Source organism: Rhinolophus hipposideros (genome assembly GCF_964194185.1).
Source record: "Rhinolophus hipposideros genome assembly, chromosome: 2".
In the NCBI taxonomy this organism is placed as follows: domain Eukaryota; kingdom Metazoa; phylum Chordata; class Mammalia; order Chiroptera; family Rhinolophidae; genus Rhinolophus; species Rhinolophus hipposideros.
Genome location: NC_138048.1, coordinates 2,073,436 through 2,100,738, shown reverse-complemented (window position 1 = coordinate 2,100,738; position 27,303 = coordinate 2,073,436). Strand labels below are relative to the sequence as shown.

The window sequence follows — 27,303 nt, the reverse complement described above, 5'->3', positions numbered from 1 at the left end:
ATGGCCAAGGAACTTTAAAAGATGCCTACAAAGAAACAGGGTACCGAACATACGCCATTAAAAAATGGCAGGACCGACACCTCCACTCCTAATGAGTCTACACCAGCTACATTAGAAAACGGGGCAAATGTGACTACAAGCTGGACAAACAACTCAAAATTATCCAGACTATATAAAATACAGCTTTACACAGTCATTGACAACCAAGTGCCCTGTGTGCACATTGTCCCATGAGATCCTAGTTAACAACAACACACTTTTACTGGTTAATATCAGCATCTTCTCTACCCTGCAAAACTGAGAACTGGGTTGGAAACATTTGGAAGATAAAGAACACTAAAACCTCAATTCCAATAGAAGGATGTGGTCAGAAAAGGTCAGTGAACTTTTATAATTCTTAAGGCAATTCAAGTGCAGACACAATGAGCATTAGAGATTAAAATCGTCACTTAGAAGGAAAAACAGGCAGTCAGACACTCAGTGGAATATATTCAGGAGTTCCAGATGTATGCCCTTACAGTGCACACCTAAACCGAAGGCCGCACCATTCTGCACAGGCTCGCATTACTGGGGTCTCGGACAGCTAGCACGGACTGCAGTCAGCTGAACACGGACTTTTCTAATGGCTAGATAAAGCCATGCCATTAGTAACGTTTGTAGCTACGCAGAGGAACATAATAAGGGTAATCAAATATCATGCTTTGGGTGGTAAGCTGATCCAAACTGGGGATCATAAAGGAATGCTATCCCCCTCCGCAGAAACACAATTGAGCATTTGGCTGGCTGGCTCATTATGAGAGGGTTGGCACAAGGGCACAGACTTTGTCGGACTCTGAGTTATGCCAGCCCGAAAGGGAATTCTGGTTCCTGAGAAAGTCATAAAGGGTTTTTTTAAGAACTATGTGAGATTTGTCCATGGCACTCACTTCCAGAGTTAATTGGCCATCATATGTTCATTCATCCAAGAAGAGCCACAGAGCAAAGCATGCAAAAGTAATTTCAACGGTTGCCTTTTTCACGGAGCTGAGCAAATAAGTCTTAACTTTCTACTTAGGTTTGAGAGCTCAGGTCACTGGAAAGGGGACCATACTTAGCTTTCCAAAAGCTGGCTTCTTTTAAGAAAACTCAATAGCATTTAATTCTTTGGCACTAAGGCCTGTGCAAATTGCCAGCAGTATCAGTATCCAAGTTTCCTCGACATGCATCATTCAAGAGCGTCTCAGTCTTACGTGGACTGAGAACTGCTCATTTTCTGCTTTACTAAGAAAAGAGCTGAAGTTAGGCAGATATAGCTTACAGCGGAAAGATATAGGGTTCTCAGCAACTTCAGAAACCATTAAAAATGCTCCAAGCGAAAGACAGCACACTTATCTGGACACTATTTATAAGGAACCTGTCTTTATGAAAGCCGTCAGCTTCTTCCCAAATTCAGTAAAACAATGAAACAAAGCTTTGAAGCAAGAACACTGTCTCCAAATACATTCTGGACTTAAAAATGTAGAAGAGCAAAAAAAAGAATTTATTTCAATTTAGGCATTTTCTTCAGAGTCCAGATGCTTGCATTGCATAGTCTTACCACATCTCTAACTCTGGTGATATTCTCTACTACCGTTTGTTTTATGTGTCTCAGGAATCCCTTTAGAAAAAAGGGTTTTGCTTATCCATGACTAGAAAAGCTGTTTCATCAGGCTGAAACAATCAGGCTTTGAATCAATAATAATACATGTACATTTGAGATGGCACAGAAAGAATATATTCAGTCACTTCAGCATTTTCCTAAAACTTTATGTATATATTTCTAAAGGGAAAGTTAAAGCCAAATCAAAAATTATACATTTCAGGGTGGCTGGTTAGCTCAGTTGGTTAGAGTGTGGTGCTCTTAACGACAGGGTTGCCCATTTGATCCCTACATGGGCCACTGTGAGCTGCGCCCTCCCCAACTAGATTGAAACAACTACTTGACTTGGAGCTGATGGGTCCTGTAAAACCACACTTAAAAATAAATAAAAGTTTTTTTTAAAAGTTACAAATTTAAACTTTTTTAGCCAACCCTGAATAAACCAAAACAGTCCTCTCTTACCTAACAAACACTGTTTAAGGAAGAAGTAGTTTTCAAAACAGAACAATTAACTCCTTTTCGGCTGGGACCACCATCTTCCAGTAATTCGTCAAAATGACCAACACAAAGGGAAAGAGGAGAGGCAGCCGCTATATGTTCTCTAGACCTTTTAGAAAACATGGAGTTGTTCCTTTGGCCACATACATGCGAATCTACAAAAAAGGTGATATTTTAGACATCAAGGGAATGGGCACTGTTCAAAAAGGACTGCCCCACAAATGTTACCATGGCAAAACGGGAAAGGTCTACAATATTACTCAGCATGCGGTTGGCACTGTTGTAAACAAACAAGTCAAGGGCAAGATTCTTGTCAAGAGAATTAATGTTCATATTGAGCATATTAAGCACTCTAAGAACCGAGATAGCTTCCTGAAATGGGTGAAGGAAAATGACCAGAAAAAGAAGGAAGCCAAAGAGAAAGGTACCTGGGTTCAACTGAAACGCCAGCCTGCCCCACCCAGAGAAGCACACTTTGTGAGAACCAATGGAAAGGAGCCTGAGCTGCTGGAACCCATTCCCTCTGAATTCATGGCATAAGTATAAAAAAATAAAAGACCTCTGTAAAAATATTTCTCTTAATCGAGAAATAATAATTATTCCTCATAGAAGCGTCCCCTCCCCCAAAGAAATATTTAAAGAAAAAAAAAACAGAACAATTAAGAGAGAATTAAGAACTATGTGACCCTCACTCTATGGTTACCATTTGCATTGATTAGGCAAAGCCCAATCTCAAAAGCAAGAAATCCACTAAAAAGCAAACAAATAATAAACACAAAAAAACCATGTGGGGCCTTATCTCAATTTACCAATCATATAAAAAGCAAGTCTAGAATCTGAGGCTAGATTACTGCTATTAACATAGGGAAAATTTTGCATACCTGCTTCTGTTGGTCTTGTCACCTGAGATTTGACGGTCCAATGAAACAATTCAGAAGATTTAAAATTCAGGCTCTCTGCTATGTCTATTCTCAAATAATCCTCTGCCAAAATCAGTGTTTGACCAAAGAAAATAAGCAACTCTACACTGAAGTGTTCTGCCTACCACTACAGATTTTAATCTTGTAAGAACTTGGTCTCAAGTAGAAAGGCCAATTTGCATCATGGGTGTGGTTTAGAACTATAAAAAAAAAAAAAGTCAAGAGGCAAAATATAGATGTCATCGCCATTTCTGGCGGATTATGACTGTGGTGCTTAAAATATAGCAGGATATACATTTTAATCTTTAACTTCCATTCAGGCAGGTCTTCTTCCTATGGAATGGGACTGCTCTATGAAGTCTTATGTTATTTTTACAAATATTCCTTTGCCATTTTAATTTTGAAATGGCAATTTGGTTTGCACCATGGGGAAAAAATCATCAAGCAATTAAGTATACACTGAGATTCCTGAAAAGAATCAGGAAATAGTGTTAAACTTATTTAAAAACAAAACAAAACACTACACCCTACTGAACTTTTTTTTTACAGTGACTGTAAAATTCAAGCAAATGTACAAATTTAACTTTCCATAGCAACTGGAAACATTATGTGGACTTATACAGTGTTAAAGCTAGAAAGTGCCTGGAGGGTTATAGTCCAATTCTACTTTTTAAATGAGGCAAGAACAGGTTCACTTATGAAATCTACAGTTGATTTTCACTGAGTGGTTCACTTGCTGAAGAGGAAGTCTAAAATTCCTGTTATGATAGCTCCATAAAAGTAAAGAATAGCTGTTATAAACGGCTTCACAAAAGTGAAGGAAAAAGTTAAGGGTTTGTATGTCACAAGCCAGTTTAAAAAGGAAAGTACAGGGGGCGGCTGGCTGGTTCAGTTGGTTCGAGTGCGGTGCTCATTAACACTCAGGTCGCCAGTTCGATTCCCACATGGGCCAGTGAGCTGCGCCCTCCAAAAGGAGACTTGACCTGGAGCTGATGGGTCCTGGAAAAACATACTGTTCCCCAATATTCCCCAATAAAAATTTAAAAAATAAAATTAAATTAAAAAGGAAAGTACACAATGTATAATTCCATTTATACGAAATTCTAGAAAATGCAAACTAACGTATGGTGACGGATGGTTGCCTGGAACGGGGTGGGAGGAGGGATGGACTTCAAAGGGACATGAAGAAACTCTGGGAGATAATGAAAACATTTTGCACTGCATCTTGCAGTGATGACCTTGTGGGTGTATACTCTATCAAAAAATATTTAACTGTCCAATTTAAATGGGTACAGTCCATTATACTTAAAATATGCCTCCATGACTGTTCAAAGTACACACAGATGAATTTAAATTTTTAAAAGGCACCTGCACTGAAGAAGGCTTACTGTTGCTCTTTACAGCCACAGAATGGTAAAACTAGCACCATTAAGCAGAAATACCAGGAGAGAGACCAATTCTGTACCAATATAAGGAAACATATTCTGTCCATGTGGTCCAGACCCACACCTGAGTAGCTCGAGAACACCGAGGTTCTCTTCACTGGGCCTGCTGCAGCACAGACTCAAAGTACATTTTGGGGGTGAAAATGATGTTGCCTTTGGAATTCCGACATAGAAAGTTGGATAGAGTGACCATCAATGTTTTTTGCATCGAAAATTCTATTATTTCAAGAAGAATCACTTAAGGATGTTTGTGACCCTGCTGCTCTGGTATGAAATTCTGCCAGCATCTTAACTAAAACATCTATTTGCCATGTCTTAAATTTCACTTTGTGGGAAAAATCAATTATCTGTCCAATGCATCCCTTAAAAAAAAAAAAATGGATCCTGTGTGGTTATTTTATGATTGTTAAAAAAGTAATATATAAAATGAAAACATTTGAAAAATAAAATTTAAATCGATCTTACGCACATTATTCAGAAACATTATTTTTACAATATGTGATGAATTTCTTATGCACATGTGCATGAATACACATATTTTGTTTACAAAGTTCGTATCTTTCAATATACAGTTAAGAAATTTCCCATATCATTAAGCATTTTTTGAAAACGTGCCTTTTGTGCTTCATAATAGTCCATGTTATGACTATACAGTACTTTAAGTATTCATGCTGGTAAGTAAGGTGGTTTACAATGTTTTACATTTAGAAATAATGCTTCAACATCCTTGAACAGAGATAAGCAATAGGGAACAAGGGAATCTGTAGCCCTGAATCCAGCTTCTCTAATATTTTAACCACTTCATTTTGTCACAAGCAATTTCACTTTCCACTCTGCCAGGAAGAGTGGTAGACAGTTAAAATTGTCAGTATGGCGGCTCCCACGTTTGCTGACAATAGTTTTTTTTTGTTTATTTTTGTGCCTACTTTGTTTAAGATGTTGCAGGGGCGTCTTTAACACTGTACAGATTTAGGGAGGAAGACATCATAAAGAAGAACTCAAAAACTGGCAGTTGACACGGATTTTTTTATCATTCAGCTACTAATCAAAATAAGTAGAGGCCATACTTTTTAACATCTTGGACAATGTATCCTAGGATGAGTAGGTATCAAAACTTGTCATGAATATGTATTATCATAGGTAAATGGGCAGAAAGACTTTTTAAAAAGATTTTTTGAAAGGGCAGGCCAGGCCATTGGAAGGGCACACACAAAGCCACAGAAGAGCAGACACCCTGGCTGAATGAGTGTGCCTATGTCCCACCATAATCATTTTCTCGGGATCTAAATTACCAGAGAAGCAGGCACAGCATGAACCACCTCCTTGGAGACACACAGAAGTAAGTGTTGTGCAGCTCTGCTGGACTATACTGGGTCCTGACACAGCCTTTCCAAAACTACTTGTTTTGGAATCTGGCCCTGAGATGATTTCAATTTAGAAGAATGTCTAGTTCAATCCCATTTTCTCGTACACAGCAACATGAATGCCTGGGGCCCCGCTGGCAGTGATAACCACTGCTGTCTTATTTGTCAACAAAGGCAGACAAGGTGTCTGTGGCAGGCAGAAGAATTCCCCCAAATATGCCCAACACCCTAAACCCCAGGACCAGTCAGTATGTTACCTTACCTGGCAAAAGGACTTCGCAGATGTGGTTAAGGGTACGGGCCTTGGCTGGGTGGATCATCTTGGGTTATCTAGACAGGCCCAATCTAATCACATGACTCAAAGAGCAGAGAACCTTTCCCTGATGGGTGAGATGAACTAGTACGAGGAGGAGAGACTCAAGCTGTGAAAGGGGCTGGACCCACCCTGACTGGATGTGAAGACAGAGGAAAGAGGCCATGAGCCAAGAAATGCAGGTGACCTCTAGAAGCTGGGAATGACATTTAGTTTACTTCCAGTAGGAAAATGGAGACCTCAGGCCTACGACCCCAAGAAACCGGATTCTGGCAACAACCCAAATGGGCCGTTAAAAAGGTCCTCCCCCAGAGACCTCCAGAGAAGAGCAGCCCTGCCAACACAGTTTGAGCCCAGTGAGACCTGTGTTGGGACTTCTGACTGAAAAAACTATAAGACAATAAATGTGTTGTTTAAATCACTACATCTGTGGCATTTTGTATGGGATCAAAGAAAACTTATATAGGCTCAGACAGTTTATTTAGAACAGGGAGTTCTTATTTGGCCTTGCATTGCCCTCAAGTGAGAACAGCTATCATCTGGGAGAAGCAGAGGGGGAGGGAGAGTAGGTTTGGGTGGAGGGGCCAATATCGGCTTTACAGCTCTCCGTAAATAAATTTTCCTCCTGATAGGAGATACACACATATTGGAAGTTAATCAAATATTCAGTTCAGCACCCTAAAAAACACACATACTATAAAAATTAAAATATTTAAGATTCTGCTGATAATGACGAGCAGGGGCTCCTCTGTCTTGCCCCACCTAACAGACTAGGGCCCGGAGACAAACAGACACTAAATGCTACCTGGCAAACAGGCGCCGTGGTTCTCATCACATCATAAGATCGCCCTGGGAGCTTACTGTCAATGCAGATTCCTGGGCCTTGTCCCCAAAGATTCTCATTCAGAAGTTTTAGGATGGGACCCAGGAATCCAAATCAGATCAAAATTAAGAATATCTGAATTTTGTACCTTAATGAACAATGAATATGCTGAAAGCATTCCCCATTTCTCCCACCAAGCACCTGACACCTCTCCCATTTTGATCAAGGCCCAAAATGCAGTTCTTGTCAGGAGTTAGCCTAGGAGATGTCCCATATAAGAGACTAGATGGTTAAGGGTATAGATTTGATATAAACAAACTTGGGTTTGATTCCGCTGCTGCCTCTTACCAACGGGGTGTTTGGGCAAGTCACTTAACTTCTCTATTCCTCAGTTTCCTCATCTGTGTAACAGGAATGGCAAGACCTACCTACCCAGATGTTTGTTATTACGGATTCAGAAGTTCTTGAAACACAGTAACTATTCATATGCTATGATTATAAACACTACCATAATTCCATTTTGGGATGAAGTCAAAGCAAAATATTTATAAGCAGAGGTAGTTTGAATTCTTCAGCATTTTTCATTCCTGTACAGTATCTGGAAAGATTAAACATTTAATAGAAACAAGCTTCCACTCTGGACTGCATGGAATTGAGTGTGTTTACAAGAGGTTGTGTTGTGGAAAATAAATGAAGGGAACTAGAATATCCCTATCTCTCTGAGGTTACATACACCCAAGGAGGCCTAATTTTATACCACACCTCTAAAAAGGTTGGCTGAAGCAAAAAGGCTTTTTTCCCAGGCACAAGATTTAGGAAATATGTCTCTTTTTCCACCTTAGGATATGAAATGCCAAGGAGCTGGACTGCAGGGACAAATGTTGCCCTCCCCCTGGACTGCAGTGACTCACCAGGCCTCCATTCTGATTGGAAAACCGCTGAAGGGGAAAGTGAACAACCTGCTCAAGATTACAAAGCAAGTTAACTAACCCCCACTACTGGGGAAAATGAAGGACACAAAGACTCACGTCACTGAACAATATGTACCATTCAAAACCATGGAAATGAACAGACACAAACAGGACGCACTCAGCACGGATGCTTGGAGTCCCTGCTAATGACCGAGGGTCCTATAGTTGGATGACAACAAGAAAAATAAATCAGAGACTACATTTCTAATTAATAAAATATAAAATAAACAATTAATTATAAAGAATGATGTTAGGAGGAATACAATACTTATTTCATTGCTGTTTTCTATATCCTTTAGTGTTCTTCTCTCTGCTTGCATTCATTCTTTCATCATTCCTTTTTCTCTCATTTATCCTTTTTAGGAAAGGTAGGAAACATTAACAGATGAGAAAAGGGGCATCTGAAGAAAATCTTCATGTTGGCACCTGCTGATCCTTCACAGAGTACAATCAGTCCTCTAGGAGGGGATGGTTATCTGTCGGGGGTACCATTCTCCTATCTTTATGTCTCAATGAGGCCTGCTCTGAAGCAGCACTTCGGGCCCCTTTCTCTGCTCCTTTATCACTCTCCCCAAAGACTCGGAACAGATTCATGTCACCAGTGCAACTGTAAGTGTCTGGGGTCCGCTGAACCTCATTCCTGTACTTCACTGCCTCTCAACCTTTCATTGCAACAGAATCAGCAGGAAGGCTTCTAAACCATGGGCTCCTGGGCCCCACTCCCAAGAGTATACCACTGCAGTTTGTCTGGGTTGAAGACCACAAATCTGCATTTCTAACTAGTTTTAAGGCAATGCTGACACTGCCAGTCTGAAGAGCACACGTTGAGAACCACTGCTTTACTCAGTGGGGCGAAAGCGTTCAGGGTCATTATTGTCACATGGCTTGCCCTGTCCCTCTTCAGCAGTAGCTTGTCTTCAGAACACAAGAGCTCTCCCTTTCCTCCACATAGTGAGCAATCCAGAGGCACCCGCCCAGCAGGTCTACCTGGGATGGGGTGGGAAGAAGTTAAAATTCCAGGAGGAAAGGTATGAGGAAGACTATTTGACCACAGAGGCCCAGGCTGCATTCCAGGTTGGTTCAGCTCCCCCAGGAATAAAGCTGGTATTGTGAACTCTATCGAGAGGCCTCTGTTTCTTAACCAGGTCAGAGGATATAGAGAAGAAAACAAATTATCAGCGTGATTATGGGAATTACAGGGCATCTGACTGGGATTCCAAAGGTAGGATTGTTCTGGAGGCACCTTAGATATGACCCTGTCTTATCTAAGCCACAATGCTGAAGCTGCATGTGATCAGCAGACGAACTAATGTCCCTGCTCCCGAACGTGCAGTGGCGAGAAGAGCACATAGGGCCTCCGGGAAGTGCAGCCTAGGTAACCTATGTGGGCCAATCATCAACAACCCTCGGACCAGGTTAGCAGGCTCAGCAGCCCCACCCACCCCACCTCCCAGAGCCATGTCAAGCCCTCAGGCAGTTCTTCAGGGCCTCGGGCACCTCCTGACCATCCCTTCCACTCCCACCTTCCATCCTTGGGTCTGGCAGCTCTGCTTCTGTGCCATGGTCTGCCCACCTACCCACATCCTATAATGACGCTTCTGATGGATCTCAGGTGACACCGGGCTTCAAACCCTGCAGCGTCGCCAGGCTTGCCCTCCCTCTGCTCTGCCCATTCAGCTCCTGGAGCCCACAACAGCATTCAACATCCCAGCCCCAACTCCGGGAGGTTAATCTGCAGAGCAAAAGGTTTTCCTTAAAAAGAGCAGTATAATTAAAACACAATCTCATCAGCCAAACCGAAAAAAAGTGAAAAGGGTGAAACCCACACCTGCTTTTGCATTCTATAGCCTCCACACGCCTGGAACCCCCATTTCAGGGCTCTCGTAACTTCTTTACCACACTAAGAGCCTCTCCAGACTGCCAAAGGGACAAAACGGCACCCAGGGCCCAAAGCCTGCCCGAACACATGAACTCTGTGGCTCAGTGTTTTCTTAAATTTTGGAGCTAACATAAAAATTAGGAGATAAACATAAAATTCAGATTTCTATTTTCACTTTTAGAATCAGAAGGTCTGGCAATACATTTCCACATGGTAACATCAGGCGAGGCCAGTGACAATCACACCCTTTGGATAACCAGTTTGCCACAATCCTCTGGAGCCCTAACCGCCTCCTCCCAACGCCTTTGCTTCAGAGAGCAAACATGAACAAATAGTAGCTAAGCACAAGTCTACTTCCTGCCACACCCCCGAACTCAAATTACAGTACTGTGTGGTACAAAGAAAGAAACATGTATTTTTCTTCTCCTCAGCTGGTGGTTGCTTCCATTATCAGTTATGAAGCCATAATTGTAGGACTCATGAACGAATGGGCAAATGTCTATCCCAAAGTGGCCTAGACTCCTGGAGGGTGAGGTGAGACAGGGTAAAGGCGCTCAAAAGGAAAACATAATCTTCTTTTCAACATCTCTCATTCCTTCAAAGATTAGGATTCATGAGGGGGGAAAAAAAGCCGTATCTTGTGTTGTTACAGGATGAAAATTCCATAATCCAAAGTTACCAAATGTAGAATTTTATGGTACACTTAATTTTTTAAATTACAGCACGGTGGCTCAGGTGGTTGGAGAGCTGTGCTCCTAACACCGAGGTCGCGGGTTCGATTCCCACATGGGCCAGTGAGCTGCGCCCTCTACAGCTAAGATTGTGAACAACGGCTCTCCCTGGAGCTGGGCTGCGGTGAGCAGCCAGAGGTCAGTGTGTGCTGCCATGAGCGGCTGGTGGCCAGCGTGAGTGGACGGCAGCCATCATGAGCGGCCAGCAGCCGACAAGAGCGGCTGGCAGCTGGCAAGAGCTGCCATGAGCTTCTGTGAGCGGTGAAATACCAACATGGGCCAGGGAGCTGTGTCCTACACAACTAGACTGAGAAACAATGGCTTGAACTGGAGTGGGCGGGGGGAGGCGGGAAAAAGGAGGGGAAGATAAAGCAAATAAAACTTTATTGTTTTGGAAAAACTGTATCACCCATGAGCACTTTTCTTTTGGCAATAAGATTATAGAAAAACTTTGAGAATTATTAATTAGGAAATGACCACTGTGCAATAATATCATACAAAGTTCTTTTCTTGTCTCAAATCATGTTATTGGCATGTACAGTGAACTGGCTGAAACTACTGCCAGTCCACCATCAAATGACTGCAGAGTCACAACCAGAGACTGGCTCCAGAGTACCTCTTGAGTTTCCGGTCTTTGCCCATAAGATTAGATTAGTGAGTCAGTCTCAAGGTAAATATATGATTTTCAAAATCCTTCCTTCTGTTTCTCACTTCTCTCTTTCCAAGACCAGCCCTGAAATGGGAAAATAAAATGTATTACATCTTCCCTTTCTTCTCAGAGACTTCCTAGGACAAGAATGGATTCTGTAGTCCTTTTTCTCTGGGTTCAATATAAAAAACAGATCCAAAAGTAAATTAGGGGAAATTTTAATAGTCCACTAGGAATCTTTCACAGGTTGTTTTTACTTGAGATTTAACCTTTTGTACTGAGTCAACTGAAGGAACAATGAAACTAGGGCGAAGGCTCTGTGTATAGTGAAACAGCCCACTGAAATGACTAACAATTACTTTGCAATATGATTTACAGGTTACAAACTACTTTAGCAAGATGTGTTACGTGCAACAGAATACTCTGTAAACTCTATGTACAAAGTATCTATATTGTGATTTTTGAGCTGGACATGATGCATCATTCTTCTGCAAATCCAGCCCTGACAGGATTCTCAGTGTGAATTCAGGTAGTTCAGAAAAGGAAAATCTCAGCACACAGTTTATCCCAAGCTAGTCTGAATTAATTATCTTTGCTCATAGACAAGATAAAATTAAATAATAAAAACTATTGGAACACTTACTTCCTAAATATTTCCTTTCTCAATTACGTATTTCCTTCTCAGGAACAATTTTGCTAATCTTTATTCACCATTTCTATTTTCCTACATTGCAATTAAAAAAAGCCAGTTTAACTGCTTTAATGTACATGTTCCAATACCTAAGAAGATGTAATAAATATATCTTTAGGAGCCCTGACTCGAATAAGAATTCTAGGAAATCTGCAGAATTCTTGGAATCTGCTTCTTGTTAATTCATCACCTTGAGCTAGTCATTCAATGGTTATCATAGCCAAAAAAATGAAAGTGGTGATGATACCATACAAATTTATATATTGTATATTATGCAAAATACATAATTTGCAGAAATCACATTCATCAATAACTGATGGAAGAGTTATTTATTGAATATAGAGCTGGGTGAAGTTAATTATGTTTCAACACTGAACTTAAATAATTTAAGTAGTAAAAAACGTCATCAAAATGGCGGCGTGAGATGAGCCTCTGTAAATCTGCCCTAGAATTTACAACTAATCGAACAACAATAACTCCACAAAGGACTCCCTGCACAGCAGACAGGCAAGACAAAGAGGCCCACTACTGAATTCACCTACAGGTGGGAGAATAGCGCGAGCGGCGGAGGAGGGAAGGGAGAAGTGCGGGGACGGAGACGGGCGGGTGCAGGACGCAGACCTAGCTCAGTGCTCCGAGCTCGCTGCATCCCGGAACTACCGCAGCTGCGGGAGAGGGAAGAACTCGGACTGCTAGGGCTCCGCTTAAGGCCCACAGGGCTGAGGGGGTAGCATATAACACGGCTGAATCCAACGCTCACAGCAGAAACCTCGGAGAAAAGACTTAGGGAAGAAGACTGAAAACAGTGGTTTAAGCCCTCACTGCCGAACAGAGAACAGAAGCCTTAGGCACTGAGACTAGCCGCCCGCTCTCTACCCTCCCAGAGCTCGCCCCGCCCCCACCTGCCCGGTGCTAGAAGCGATAAAGTAGCAGTGTCAGATCAAAAGAACAGAATATTTGCTGTTCACTAATATGTGAGAGAGGAAAAAAAAGGCTGAAGTCGGAGAGAAAATAAAACATTCTACCAACAAGTACTGGAAAACAAAAGAAAGACCTCTTCCTATCAACCTGTTGCACAAGCCACTCCTGTAGATGTCTACAAAGAGAAATAATAAATCAGTAATTGCCATGAATAACCAAGGCAACAAGAAAGCTCAGAAAGAAAGTGAAAAGTCTCCAGAAAAGGAACTTAAAGATGTGGAAATATGTGATTTAAATGATAGAGAATTCAAGATTGCAGTTCTGAAAAACCTCAAAGAGATGCAAGAAAACACAGAAAGGCAATTTAATGAACTCAAAAACACAATCAAAGAACAACATGAGCATTTTACGAAAGAGGTTGAAATTTTAAAAAAGAACCAAATGGAATTTCTGGAGATTAACAACTCAATAGAAGAAATTAAGACTGAAATAACCAGCATAGGTAGTAGAGTTACCCAGATGGAGGAAAGAATCAGTGATATCGAAGATAAAAACCTGGAAAATACACAGATGGAAAAAGAAAGAGACTTGAGACTTAAAAGAAATGAAAGAACTCTATAAGAACTTTCTGACTCTATTAGAAAGAGCAATATAAGAATAATGGGCATACCAGAAGGAGAAGAAAGAGAGAAGGGAACAGAGAATATATTCAAACAAATTGTTAATGAGAACTTCCCAAATATGTGGACAGAACTGGATCCTCAAATCCAAGAAGCAAATTGAACACCTAATTACCTCAATCCTAACAGGCCTTCTCCAAGGCACATTGTATTGAAGCTCTCTAAAATTAGCACCAAAGAAAGAATCCTCAAGACAGCCAGGAAAAAGAAGATGGTAACCTACAAAGGAAAGCCCATTAGATTATCATCAGATTTTTCAGCAGAAACTCTACAAGCCAGGAGGGAGTGGAACCAAATATTCAAACTATTGAAAGAGAGAAATCATGAGCCAAGAATAATATATCCAGCAAAGATATACAATAGATATGAAGGAAGAATAAAGACCTTTCCAGACATACAGAAGCTGAGGGAATTTTTTAATACATGACCTGCACTACAAGAAATACTAAAGGAGGCTATTCGACCACAATCGACAGGGACAATTGTGGCAACCGAAACATATAAAGAGGGTGCATAAAGGCCTGAACCGGAATATTGGAATGGAGAAAGCAAGCGTGCTGAAGAAAATGGAATGCACTAAATATCAAACTTTCTTTTACCTAAACTTAAGGGTAACCACGCAAAAAAAAATCCAGAACTGAAATATATACTATAATAAAAGAAGAAACAGAGGGAAACATCGTAGAATACCACCACACAGAAATACTAGACAACAACAAAAAGGCAAAGAAACAATGGAGACACAGCCTTACCAGAAAACTAAAGACAGAATGACAGGAAATCCTCACGTATCAATAATCACCCTAAATGTAAATGGACTGAACTCACCAATAAAGAGACACAGAGTAGCAGATTGGATCAAAAAACTAAACCCGACCATATGCTGTCTACAAGAGACACATCTCAACTACAAGGACAAGCATAGACTCAAAGTGAAAGGGTGGAAATTGACACTCCAAGCAAATGGTACCCAGAGAAAATCAGGTGTAGCCATAATGATTTCCGATGAAACAGACTTCAGGGTGAAAAAGATAACAAGAGACAAAGATGGACATTTCATAATGGTAAAGGGGACTATACAACAGGAAGACATAACAGTCATCAATATTTATGCCCCCAATCAGGAAGCACCAAAATATACCAAGCAACTACTAACAGAACTAAAGGGAGAAATTGACCAAAACACAATCATACTAGGGAACTTAAATACATCATTGACAGCTATAGATAGATCATCCAAACAGAAAATAAATAACGAAATAGCAGCCCTAAATGACACATTAGATGAAATGGACATCATTGACATAGATAGAGCACTTCATCCTAAAACATCGGACTATACATTCTTTTCGAGTGTTCATGGAACATTCTCAAGGATAGAGCATATATTGGGACATAAAATCAGCCTCAGCAAATTTAAAAAGATTGAAATCATAACAAGCATATTCTCTGATCACAAGGCTTTGGCATTGGATATCAACTGTGAAAAGAAAGCAGGAAAAAACGCAAATACATGGAGATTAAACAACATACTTTTAAAGAACGACTGGGTCAAAGAAGAAATCAGAGGAGAGATCAAAAGATAGATAGAAACAAATGACAATGAAAATACATCCTACCAAAATTTTGGGGATGCAGTGAAAGCAGTTTTAAGAGGGAAATTTATATCATTACAGGCCTATCGCAAGAAACAAGAAAAATCCCAAATAAATAACCTCATGTTACAACTTAAAGAACTAGAAAAAGAAGAACAAGTGAAACCCTAGGTCAGCAGAAGAAAGGAAATAACAAAAATCAGAGCAGAACTAAATGAAATAGAGAACAAAAAGACACTAGAAAAAATTAATGTGACAAAGAGCTGGTTCTTTGAAAAGATTAACAAAATCGACAAACCCTTGGCTAGACTCACTAAGATAAAAAAAGAGAAGACACTAATTAGCAAAATCAGAAATGAAAAAGGGGAAGTTATCACAGACACCACAGAAATACAAAGGATCATACAAGAATACTACGAAGGACTATATGCCACCAAATTCAATAACCTAGAAGAAATGGACAAGTTCTTAGAAACATATAGCCTTCCAAGACTGAACCATGAAGAATTGGAAAATCTAAACAGACCAATCACCAGTAACGAAATTGAATCAGTCATCCAAAACCTTCCCAAAAGCAAAAGTCCAGGACCACATGGCTTCACTAGTGAATTCTGCCAAACCTTCAAACAGGATCTAATACCAATCCTGCTCAAACTCTTCCAAAAAATTGAAGAGACAGTACTCCCTAACTCATTTTATGAGGCCAACATTACCCTTATACCAAAACCTGGTAAGGACAACACAAAAAAAGAAAACTACAGACCAATATCTCTGATGAATACTGATGCAAAAATCCTAAACAAAATTCTAGCAAATCGAATACAGCAATGCATTAAAAATATTATTCATCACGACCAAGTGGGGTTCATCCCCAGGGTACAAGGATGGCTCAAATCTGCAAATCCATCAATGTGATACATCACATAAACAAAATAAAGGACAAAAATCATATGATTCTATCAATTGATGCAGAAAAAGCATTTGACAAGATACAACATTCATTTTTGTTAAAACAGTTAATAAATTAGGTATAGAAGGAAAATACCTTAACGTAATAAAGGCCATATATGACAAGCCCTCACCTCAGCTAATCTCATAATTAATGGTGAAAAACTGAAGCCCTTTGCTCTACGTTCAGGAACACGACAGGGCTGTCCCCTATCACCTCTGTTTTCAACATAGTGTTGGAAGTCCCTGCCAGAGCAATCAGGCAAGAGAAAGAAATAAAAGGCATCAAAATTGGGAACGAAAAGTTAAATTATCACTTTTTGCAGATGACATGATGTTATATATAGAAAACCCTAAAGACTCCACCAAAAAGCTATTAGAAACAATCAATGAATACAGTAAAGTTGCTGACTACAAACTCAACGTACAAAAGTCCATTGCTTTCCTATATACCAACAATGAAATCTCAGAAAAAGAAATAAAAAAACAATTCCTTTTGCAATTGCAGCAAAAAGAATAAAATACCTAGGAATAAACTTAATCAAGGATGTGAAGGATTTATATGCTGAAAACTATAAGACATTTTTGAAAGAAATTGAAGAAGACACAAAGAAATGGAAAGACATTCCGTGCTCATGGATTGGAAGAATCAACATAGTTGAAATGGCTATATTACCCAAAGCCATATACAGATTTAATGCAATCCCCATCAAAATTCCAATGGCATTTTTTAAAGAAATAGAACAAAAAATCATCAGATTTGTTTGGAACCACAAAAGACCCCGAATAGCCAAAGCGATATTTAAAAAAAAGAACAATACTGGAGGTATCACACTCCCTGATTTTTGCTTGTACTACAGGGCTACAATAATCAAAACAGCTTGGTATTGGCGGACAAACAGACACATAGACCAATGGAATAGAATTGAGAACCCAGAAATAAAACCACATAAATATGGACAGATAATTTTTGACAAAGAAGCTAAAAACATACAATGGAGGAAAGACAGCCTCTTCAATAAATGGTGCTGGCAGAATTGGATAGCTACGTGCAAAAGAATGAAACTGGACTGCTATCTGTCACCATGTACCAAAATTAATTCAAAATGGATCAAAGACTTAAGCATAAGACCTGACACAATAAATGCATAGAAGAAAACATAGGTACTACACTTATGGACCTTGGGTTCAAAGAGCATTTTATGAATTTGACTCCAAAGGCAAGGGAAATAAAAGCTAAAATAAACTAATGGGACTATATGAAACTTAAAAGCTTCTGCACAACAAAAGAAAACATCAACAAAATAAAAAGACAACCAACTGAATGGGAGAAGATTTTTGCAAACAGTGCCTCCGATAAGGGGCTATTATCCAAAATATACAAAGAACTCATGAAGCTCAACAACAAAAAAACACACAACCCAATTGAAAAATGGACAGAGGACCTGAAGAGACATTTCTCCAACGAGGACATACAAATAACAAATAGACATATGAAAAAATGCTCAACATCACTAATCATCAGAGAAATGCAAATAAAAACCACAATGAGATATCACCTCACCCCAGTCAGAATGGCTATCATCAACAAGACAAATAGTAACAAGTGTTGGAGAGGCTGTGGAGAAAAAGGAACCCTCATACACTGTTGGTGGGAATGCAGACTAGTGCAGCCGTTATGGAAGGCAGTGTGGAGGTTCCTCAAAAAATTACAAATAGCATTACCATATGACCCAGCAATCCCTCTCCTGGGTATCTACCAAAAAAATTTGAAAACATTTATACATAAAGACACGTGTGCTCCAATGTTCATTGCAGCTTTGTTTACGGTGGCCAAGACTTGGAAACAACCAAAATGTTCTTCGATAGATGAATGGATAAAGAAGTTGTGGTATATATACACAATGGAATACTATTCAGCGGTAAGAAAAGATGATATAGGAACATTTGTGACAACATGGATGGATCTTGAGAGTATAATGCTAAGCGAAATAAGTCAGACAGAAAAAGCAGAGAAGCATATGATTTCACTGATATGTGGTATATAAACCAAAAACAACAAAAGAACAAGACAAACAAATGAGAAACAAGAACTCATATACACAGACAATAGTTTAGTGGTTACCAGAGAGTAAGGGGGTTGGCGGAGGGAGATGAGGGTAAGGGGGATCAAATATGTGGTGATGGAAAGAAAATTGACTCTGGATGGTGAACACACAATGGGATTTATAGATGATGTAATACAGAATTGTACACCTGAAATCTATGTAATTTCACTAACAATTCTCACCCCAATAAATTAAATAATAATAATAATCATGATAATAATAATAATTTAAGTAAGCATTAAGGCAGTTCACTATCCATTTGTGAGAATAAAACCAGAGCTGGTTCTAGACCAGGGGTCAGCAAACTCAGCCTGCAAGCCAAATCTGGTCCACTACCTGCTTACTACAACCTGTGAACTAAGACTGGTTTTTGCTTTTAAATAGTTGGAAAAAATTTCCAAAGAATGATAGTTTGTGACATGTAAAAATTATAAGAAATTAAAAAGTTAGTGCCCATAACTATAGCTTACTGGAACACAGCATGCCCATTCACGTAGGTTTTGTCTATGGCAGCTTTCATGCTACACGAGTAGACTTAGGTAGCTGAGAGAGAGACCGTATCAACCACAAAGCCCATGATACTTCTTACCTGGTCCTTTACAAAAAATGTTTCCCACCCCTTGATCTAGACTGTTGTTTCTCCAAGGGTGGTGACTGCTGGGGCACAGCTCAGGACCTGGCCTGACATCCTGTTCAGTGAATACTTGATCAATGAATATGGCAGCTGCATAAAGAGCCTGAGGCAGGGCTCCCCTCCTGTGCTAAAGACTGTTGTTCTCAAACCACAGAGGGCCTTTTTCAAACAGAATGAGACAGGACTGCTCCAGTCTGTGCAACCCAAGTAAGGTCTTTGTTATCCTATAACTCTAATGGAATTTTAGGCCACACTGAAGAAAATGGGGAAGGGCAGATCATAAGGACCAACTAAAGAGGAGTTCTACATTTTCCAGCAGTATAGTTTTAAGGAGAAAAAAATGGCATCACAAAAACACAATTGAAGAGAACTAGTTTGGAAAAAGCATTTATACAAATAAATTATACACACACACACACACAGAGCAAGCAAGAGAGAGAGAGAGAGAGAGAGAGAGAGAGAGAGAGAACGCCAAAAAAGTGTATGCACATTTTAAGAAAGGAAAACTGTATTAAAATTATAATATTCAATATACACCGATAACAAAAGGTGATACAAGTATGTTTGACTTCTGTAATTACAAGAAGTGCTTAAAAGAGTTACCATCAGCGTCCAGATACTTCTGATTACAACAAACTATCGCTTGAGCAACGTTGACCAAAGTGCCCACTTGTATACATTTTTTGGCACCCCTGGTATATACCCTATGGCTTTAGTTCACCACAAGCTTATTTCAATATATGGCTGCTAAAAAAAGTTTGCAAAGTCTTAAGTTGCGTGTGTGTGTGTGTGTGTGTGTGTGTGTGCGTGCGCATGGGTAAGTGTGCACATGCGTGTGTCCAAATCACAGTAAATATTCAATAAATATTAGGTCTCACTGTAATAATCTGTGCTAGTTAGACAACATCCAGAGTGTCACCTTCAACTTAAAAAGCCTCATCTGTAAGGGAGGACAGTGACAAGCTCGTTTGTAGGAGAGCTATCAGCATGGCGATGGTTCCAACCTAGGCACCGCTTCAAATAAGGCAAGTTGACAGAACTGGAGAATATTTCCATGGAGATGAAATCTCAGTCCTCTATCTGAATTAAATTAATTAATCACTAAATATTTCAGTGCACTTTTCTGTCTTTACTGGAGTTGTTTTTAGGTTTTGTTTTTTGAGGGTTTGTTTGTTTTGCAAACTAACCAATTATCTTGCCCCAATAAGGTGAGGCAGAGATTTATTGTTTATTGTTCAGTGAGTAGCCATGTTCTCCCTCAGATCCAGCAGGGTCATGGGATTAGTTCTAGCCAATGGGCTGTGAGTAGACATGATTTGTGTCCCTCTAGGACAAAACATTTCAGTATGTGATCCTCCAGTTCCCCTTCCCTTGCTAAGACAATTTGTAAGCCCATGATAAAACAACAAAATCACAAAAATCACAGCAACTTATTTCTTTGAGACACTGCCCTGGAGAACAGCCAATGCACACTGACATTTGTGTGAACAAGTAATCAATGGAGATTTCGGGTCAATTTGTTACTGCAGCATTACCTACTCTATCCTGACTTCTACAGAAAGTCTGAGCAGAAAGAAACCTTGTTTCAGTCTGTGATCAACCAACTTGGGCCATTTACAAGGATTAGCTGAATAAATAGGGAAATTTTCCAAACTTTCCTCATACAGGTATCTATGCAACTGTATTATTTCATTTGAAGTGTGTTCACAGATTATTACCACACTTAATTCGACTCAAAGAAATATTAAAAACCAAATCCTCTATGCCATCCATGTATCAAAAACACTTAAGAGCTGACTGAGATATGCATTGAGTAATGTACACTGAGAGAGGTAAACACTGACAAACCTAAACTGAATGTATTGTTCATCTATAGGTCCTTTCCTGCTTTATGACCCCTGGGCTTCACTTTCAGGAGAAACATGTGGCAGTGGAGACAGACAGGATGGCACAGTGCCCTGGGCAAAGCTGGCTCAGTTTTCCTTTGTTAGCAGTCAACAAGTATGCTGTTAATTGGACGCCTGATTTTGGTGGGGGCTTCGACTCAGAGATGCTATCTCTTCTGGCTGCCAGTAAAAATATACAGTAAGATAAGGACGCAAGCCTGTGTCCTTCAGAACATTTCTGATTTAAAACCACTGGAAACTCTGGAGTTGGTCGGACAGTAGGCTACAAACTCCCAGATTCACAGACCTAGGTTACATTCTCAGCTCCACTGCTGACAGCTGTGTGAGTCCAGCCACATGGCACAGTCTCTGAGCCTCAGTTCCCTCCCACTTTAGAAGGCATTTGGGAAGACCAATGGGATTGATGCAGGCGAAGTACTCTCTACACGCTGGAACCATTGCTGCTTGAGTGCCATAGAATTCTTCTTAAAGTTAATCTGAATTTCTATTAACTTTATGTTTTATTACAAGCAAAACAATATTCTCAATTACATTTAAAGCAGTGAAAAATATACCTTTGGCTTTACCCTTAGAGTAGATGCTATGTAATGACAGTCTCAAAAATAAATTGTCATGTCCAGCGCAACACGGGCAGTGAAAGAATGAGAAGTGGCAATGAAGGGTTAAGAAAAAAACAGAAGTCAAGAGATTTATGCACTAGTAGCCAAGGGTCTCACAGCCTCAAAGGACTGAGAGCCCCAAATTGGATCACTTTGTGGCTTTTATTGCTGCACACACAAGAAAGGAACATTGTTTTCTCCAAGGTCTGTGAATTTCAAGTATTATACTAGGAAACTGATTCAAACCAATCACCCTTGCCTCCAAGCAGCGAAACCATAAGTCTCAGGATGTATGTGCCTCCCCAAGGGACAAAACCTTTATGCTGAAACTTACTGATATGAATAGATGGAGAACTCATGTTATCACATCATTGAATCTCTTCCCAAGCAGGTTGTGGGAAGGAACGCAGCCACAGAGGCCGAGGCTCTCCTTAGCCGGGGGATGGCGGGGGTCTGTTCCCACCTCTGTCAACCCTGTGAGTTCTCCAGATGGCCCCTATGTGACTGTGCCTGTTTTAGGTTGTTCCTCCCTTGAGGACTCTTACCCATCATTGACTAGCCAGCCATCCTTTGGGGCCAAACAGGGAGACATAAGGTGTAAGCACAAAGGTGAAGCAAAGTCCCTGAAAGGATCCGTCTCACAGACTCTCCTTTCTTTAGGGGCAGGTACGAGGGGACAGACGGGTAGGCTGCTGCATGACAGCAAAATTCTACTACTTAATCTAATAATTTCCAATGCGATTAAGTCCTTGCTATGAAAATATATCTTCAGTTAAATTTCTGGTCATCTTCCAGAGGCAACTGAATTTTTAAAATCCCTAAGAATTTCTTAACCATACTTCTGCTGATTTCCAGTTCTGATTATGTATTTTTATACTTCAAGTAAATTGCTCTGATTTTTTTAATACTAAAAACCAATGTCACAACAGTCTAATCATTAAGAAAAGAAAATTGAGACAAATTCCAATAGAGGGGCCTCCTACAATATAGACCACCAGACTATAAAGACCACCACACCTCAGAACTCTCAAGGTCATCCATATGAAAAGATGCTCAAGGTCACTAAATCATCAGAGAAATGCAAATAAAAACCACAATGAGATATCACCTCACACCCGTCAGCATGGCCATCATCAATAAATCAACAAACATGTGTGGAGAAAAGGGAACCCTCGTGCACTGTTGGTGGGATTGCAAATTGGTGCAGCAACTATGGAAAACGGCTCAAAGTTTCCTCAAAAAATTAAAAATAGAACGACCATATGACCCAGCAATTCCACTTTTGGGTATTTATGTGAAAAAAATCCAAAACACTAATCTGAAAAGCTATATGCCCACCTATGTTCACTGCAGCATTATTTACAATACACAACATGGAAGCAACCTAAGTGCCCATCAATAGACGACTGGATAAAGAATAAGTGATATATATAATGGAAAATTATTTGGCCATAAAAAAGAATGAACTCTTACCATTTGCGATAACACGGATGAACCTAGAGAGTGTCATTCTAAATGAAATAAGTTATATAAAGACAAAAACCATATGATCTCACTTATATGCAGAATCTAAAGAAAAAATAAATGAACAAATAAAACAGAGAACAACTGATGTTTGCAAGATGGAAGGGAGGGGTTGAGAGGCTGGGTGAGAAAGGTGAAGGGATTAAGAAGTACAAATTGGTGGTTACAAAACAGTCACTGGGATATAGGGAACAGCACAGGGAATATCATCAATAATGCTGCAAAAACTATTAGGATGCCAGGTGGGTACTAGACTAGTCAGGGAGATCACTGCATAAATTATATAAACATCTAACCACTAAGTTGTACACTTGAAACTAATATAAAATAATATTGTATGTCAACTATAATTGAAATAAATACTCTCAAGGTCATCAAAAAACAAGGAAAGTCTGAGAGCTGTCACTTAACCAAGAGGATCCTAAGGAGAAATGACAAGTAAATGTAACGTGATATTGTAGATAGGATCCTGGCACAGAAAATGGACTTGAGGTAAAATCTAAGAAAACATGAATAAACTATGCACTTTAGTTAGAATACTGTAACAGTATTGGTTCATGAATTCTAACAAACGTACCATATTAATGTAAGATGTCAATAATAGGGTAAAATGCATGTTGCTATGGTAGTACAGTCTCTGTACTATCTGCTTAATTTCTCGGTAAATGTAAAACTGTTCTATAATATAGAGTTATTACAAAAAGAAATGTCACCGCAATCAGATACCAACTTCACACCCACTAAGATGGTCATAATGAAAAAGACAGGAGATAACAAGTGCTAATCAGGATGTGGAGAAACTGGAACTCCACACACCGCTGGTGGGAATGTGAAATGGTGCAGCCACTTTGGAAAACAGTCGGGCACTTCCTCAAAATGTTGGATGTTGACTTCCACATGACCCAGTAATTCCACCTCTAGGTATATGCCCAAGAGAAATGAAAACATATGCCACCCCCCCCAAAAAAAACCTGGTTCACAAATATTCATAGCGGCATTATTCATAATAGCCAAAAAGTGGGAACAACTCAAATGTCCATCAACTGATAATAAAACTGAAAATAAAATGTGTTAGATCCATTATTCAGCCACAAAGAGTGAGGTATTGATGCAATGGCATGAATGAACTTTGAAAACATTATGTTAAGTGAAATAAGCCAGACACAATATCCATATACATGAAATTTCAAGAATATGCAAATTTAGAGACAGAAAGTAAACTTGTCCTTGCCTAGGTGGGGTGGGGGAGGAAAGTGCCGTGAGAAATGAAGATTGAGCGCTAATGGATACAGGGTTATGACAATATTCTAAAACTGACTGTACACTTTAAATGAATGAATTAGATCTCAATAAGGCTGTTATTTTTAAAAACAGTGCACCAAGAACACTGATGGAACACCATTTACCACTGTTCAAGGCACAGATTCTGACAATGTCTGGTTGATATGAAACCTTTAATTTCCCTGAGAAGTCTGGCTACTTGACTTTGTAATAACCTATTGTAGTGTCTAGGATATAACACAATGAAAAGACCCTGTGCACACAAGAGGGTTTGAATGAGACATGGTATCCTTTTGAAATTAAAAATGAGCAACATCGGACAACATAAGCCCCCCCCCAATTGTGCCCAAGATATGCAATATTCCCACTGATATTTAACAATAAATTAACTTGTGAAAACGTGTATCACTGTACCCTTTCAGTACACTACCTCAAAATGTAGCCATTTCCTCTGAATTACTAGAAAATTACGTTTTCAGTTCTCCCATTATTTACTGTCCTAGTCCTATGAGAAATGTTAATACTAACCTTACAGAAATACTTCAATAAACGCATAATCTCCCACAGCACAATATACGTAAGTGGAATGCATCAGTAAAATTTTAGAAAGTTTAACCTTTTTTATCCTAAGTATTCCAGATGCATAGTAACAGGAAATATAATAATTTTAAAAACCAAACTAGTTTGTTCAAAATGAAAGAGATGAATTTTCCCATGTTAATCAAGTCTAATTTCATGAATCAAGAACTGAATTACTGGGGGATGGGTAGGTTCCAGAAGAGGGTAAACAGAGTCGAATATATAGTGATGGAAGGAGAACTGACTCTGGGTGGTGAACACATAATGTGAAATATAGATTACGTATCACAGAATTGTACACTTGAAATCTATGTAACTTTACTAACAATTGTCACCCCAATAAACTCTAATTTAAAAAAAACTGCATTACCGTTGGCATTAAAGAAACTGTAAAACCCAAGGTAAATAAAGTAACTTTCAGTTCTCGTTTCATTATTTGCAGGAAAAGCAGGTATCCCCACTTCTAGCAGATTAGTGTATAAATATGCACTTCTCTGAGCATTGCTATAAGTTACTCTCCTATTCACCTCTAAGCAGATTTTTCTTAAAACAATAAAAAATATTTCAAGAGGAAGATAACCTCAATTTATATGCATCAGGTTATTTTAGAAGTGAAATCAGTTTTACATACAAGGATTCTCTACATGTAAAGCGTTATTATATATTATTTAATTCATTTCTGGAATTAGTTCAGAATGCATATGAATCTACAAAAATTCTTATACTCGGAACTCAAGCTATACAGCTGCGTTGAGTATCTCTCAAGATTTACTGTCAGTAAAACAAAGAAAGGGGTTAGTAGTCTAATAACAATGACCTTAAGTCTACAAGCAAGTAGAAGCTGCAAAACATTAGGCAGGTGGGGAGGGAGAGGATGGTTATAGTTACATACATTCATTCATCCCTGTTTCTCTTCCATTCATTCAACAACTCACCAAGTGCCTACTATGCATCAAGCCATGGGGTACGAAGTGAAGAGACATGATCCTGCCCTTAAGAACCTCACATTCTACACGGCTACAGACGTGGACACAAGTATTTATAACAGCATAAATCTTAGTATTGGAAGACTTTGATCTAAAATGTGTATGGCATCTTTCAATTTATACATTTTACCTTATTTAACCCACACAAAACAGAATACACAATAACAACTTAGGTTCAGACAGACTTGGAGATTCGCCTACCCACTGAACTTGGGGCAAAAAGGCTGCGGATGAGTTGGTCAGCAGTCCCACTCACTCACCAAGCTGCCTCTTCTCTCAGTCGGCTAGCAAATGGCAGCACCAGGGTGACAACTTCTACTTACAAACCTACCTTTTTTGCTTTTCCCACCACAGTGTAGTTCTCAGCACAGACTATTTTTTGAGGACACACATGGAAGATTCTCAAAATCCCCAATGAGACACAAATGTCTTTCCCACAAATGTCTGTGGACATGCCCCCAAAAGATGAATAGAAGGGCCCACCCTGGCCTTGGTGTCCCCCTAATCCCCAGGCAAGCTCTTTCAGTACTACACCAGTAGGTATGTCTCAAGTTATAGCTAAAGCAGTTCTGAAGAGAGACCGCCAAGCCGTTCACCCTCACCTTTGGGACCTCTCAGCCCGTGAAGTCAACCCGAGAGGATCTGCTTTTAGGACGCATATTTATATCCTTAGCTTTAACTTTTGAATCCCCACTTTGCAGAACAAGCCAGGACAAGAACAATAATCACTAGATCTAGTGATTCATTTAATTTTGTCTCATTTTTTCATTTGTCTCTCAGAATTTGAATTTGGTTATTCTTCTATATTTTACATATTTTGAAAGACAAAGCAGCCTTTAATGATGGATTCGTTTTTGCAAGTCTATAAGATGCTTTAAAAACACATATTAAGATCAGAGCCAGGAAAAAGCATGTCTTTCCAAGACAGCACGAACCAGGATCAATGCGCGGTAAGAAGTGTAGTTCCTCGCCTTCTGGTGTGTTTGGGAGTTAGAAGGGAACTGACGGTCAAGGTCAGCCAACATAAGCCTTCCTACAGACTTCCTACAGAGTGAGTCCAAATCCCCCAGACTCGTGCTCAAAACGCCTCACACCCTTCCCTCAATGCCTTTCCAGTCTCATCTCCTGTATTTCCCAAACTGACCCAGCGTATTCACCAGCACGCTGGCCATTGCACCTGTTCTGGGGTTCAGTTGCCCTTTTGTCGGGAACGCCTCCCCACATGCTCCCTCTGTGTCCACTCTGCCTGCTGAGCATCTGCCCATCCTTCAATGCCCAATTCCAGTGCCCCCTCCTCCATTATTTTCTTTACGTAGCCATAAGCCTCCTCATTTCAGAGGGCTTACAAAGATGGATAAAACATCAGAAGACAGCAGAAACCATCATCTCCTCAACTCTGCCCTAACTGTTACAATGGAAAGTGACCCCCCTCTTGGGTCTATCCCATTTGGTGTCTATCACCCTGAGTGCACTGGGCACCAGCTGCCCTGTGCTGGAGCCATGAGTTCGTACCTCCTGCAAGACTCCATATTTTCTAAGGGCAAGGAAGGAACATTCTGCAACTATGTGACTTCCACCTCTTAGCTCAGAGCTTGCAAGCTATTCCAAACATACTTGTTGAAAAAGTTCATTATATCCA

At 39.8% G+C, this 27,303-nt stretch overlaps 2 protein-coding genes across 7 annotated transcripts in view; one reads left to right on the top strand and one right to left on the bottom strand.

The window, feature by feature from the left end:
- Nucleotides 1-27,303, bottom strand: part of PLS1 (plastin 1) — a 101,192-nt gene that overhangs the window by 64,035 nt on the left and 9,854 nt on the right. The gene's annotated exons all lie outside the window — the stretch shown is intronic.
- Nucleotides 2,174-2,656, top strand: LOC308507229 (large ribosomal subunit protein eL21-like; the record flags this gene model as incomplete). Its single annotated transcript, XM_081071930.1, has 1 exon — nucleotides 2,174-2,656. The coding sequence occupies one exon, from the start codon at nucleotides 2,174-2,176 to the stop codon at nucleotides 2,654-2,656; it is 483 nt and encodes a 160-aa protein (XP_080928056.1).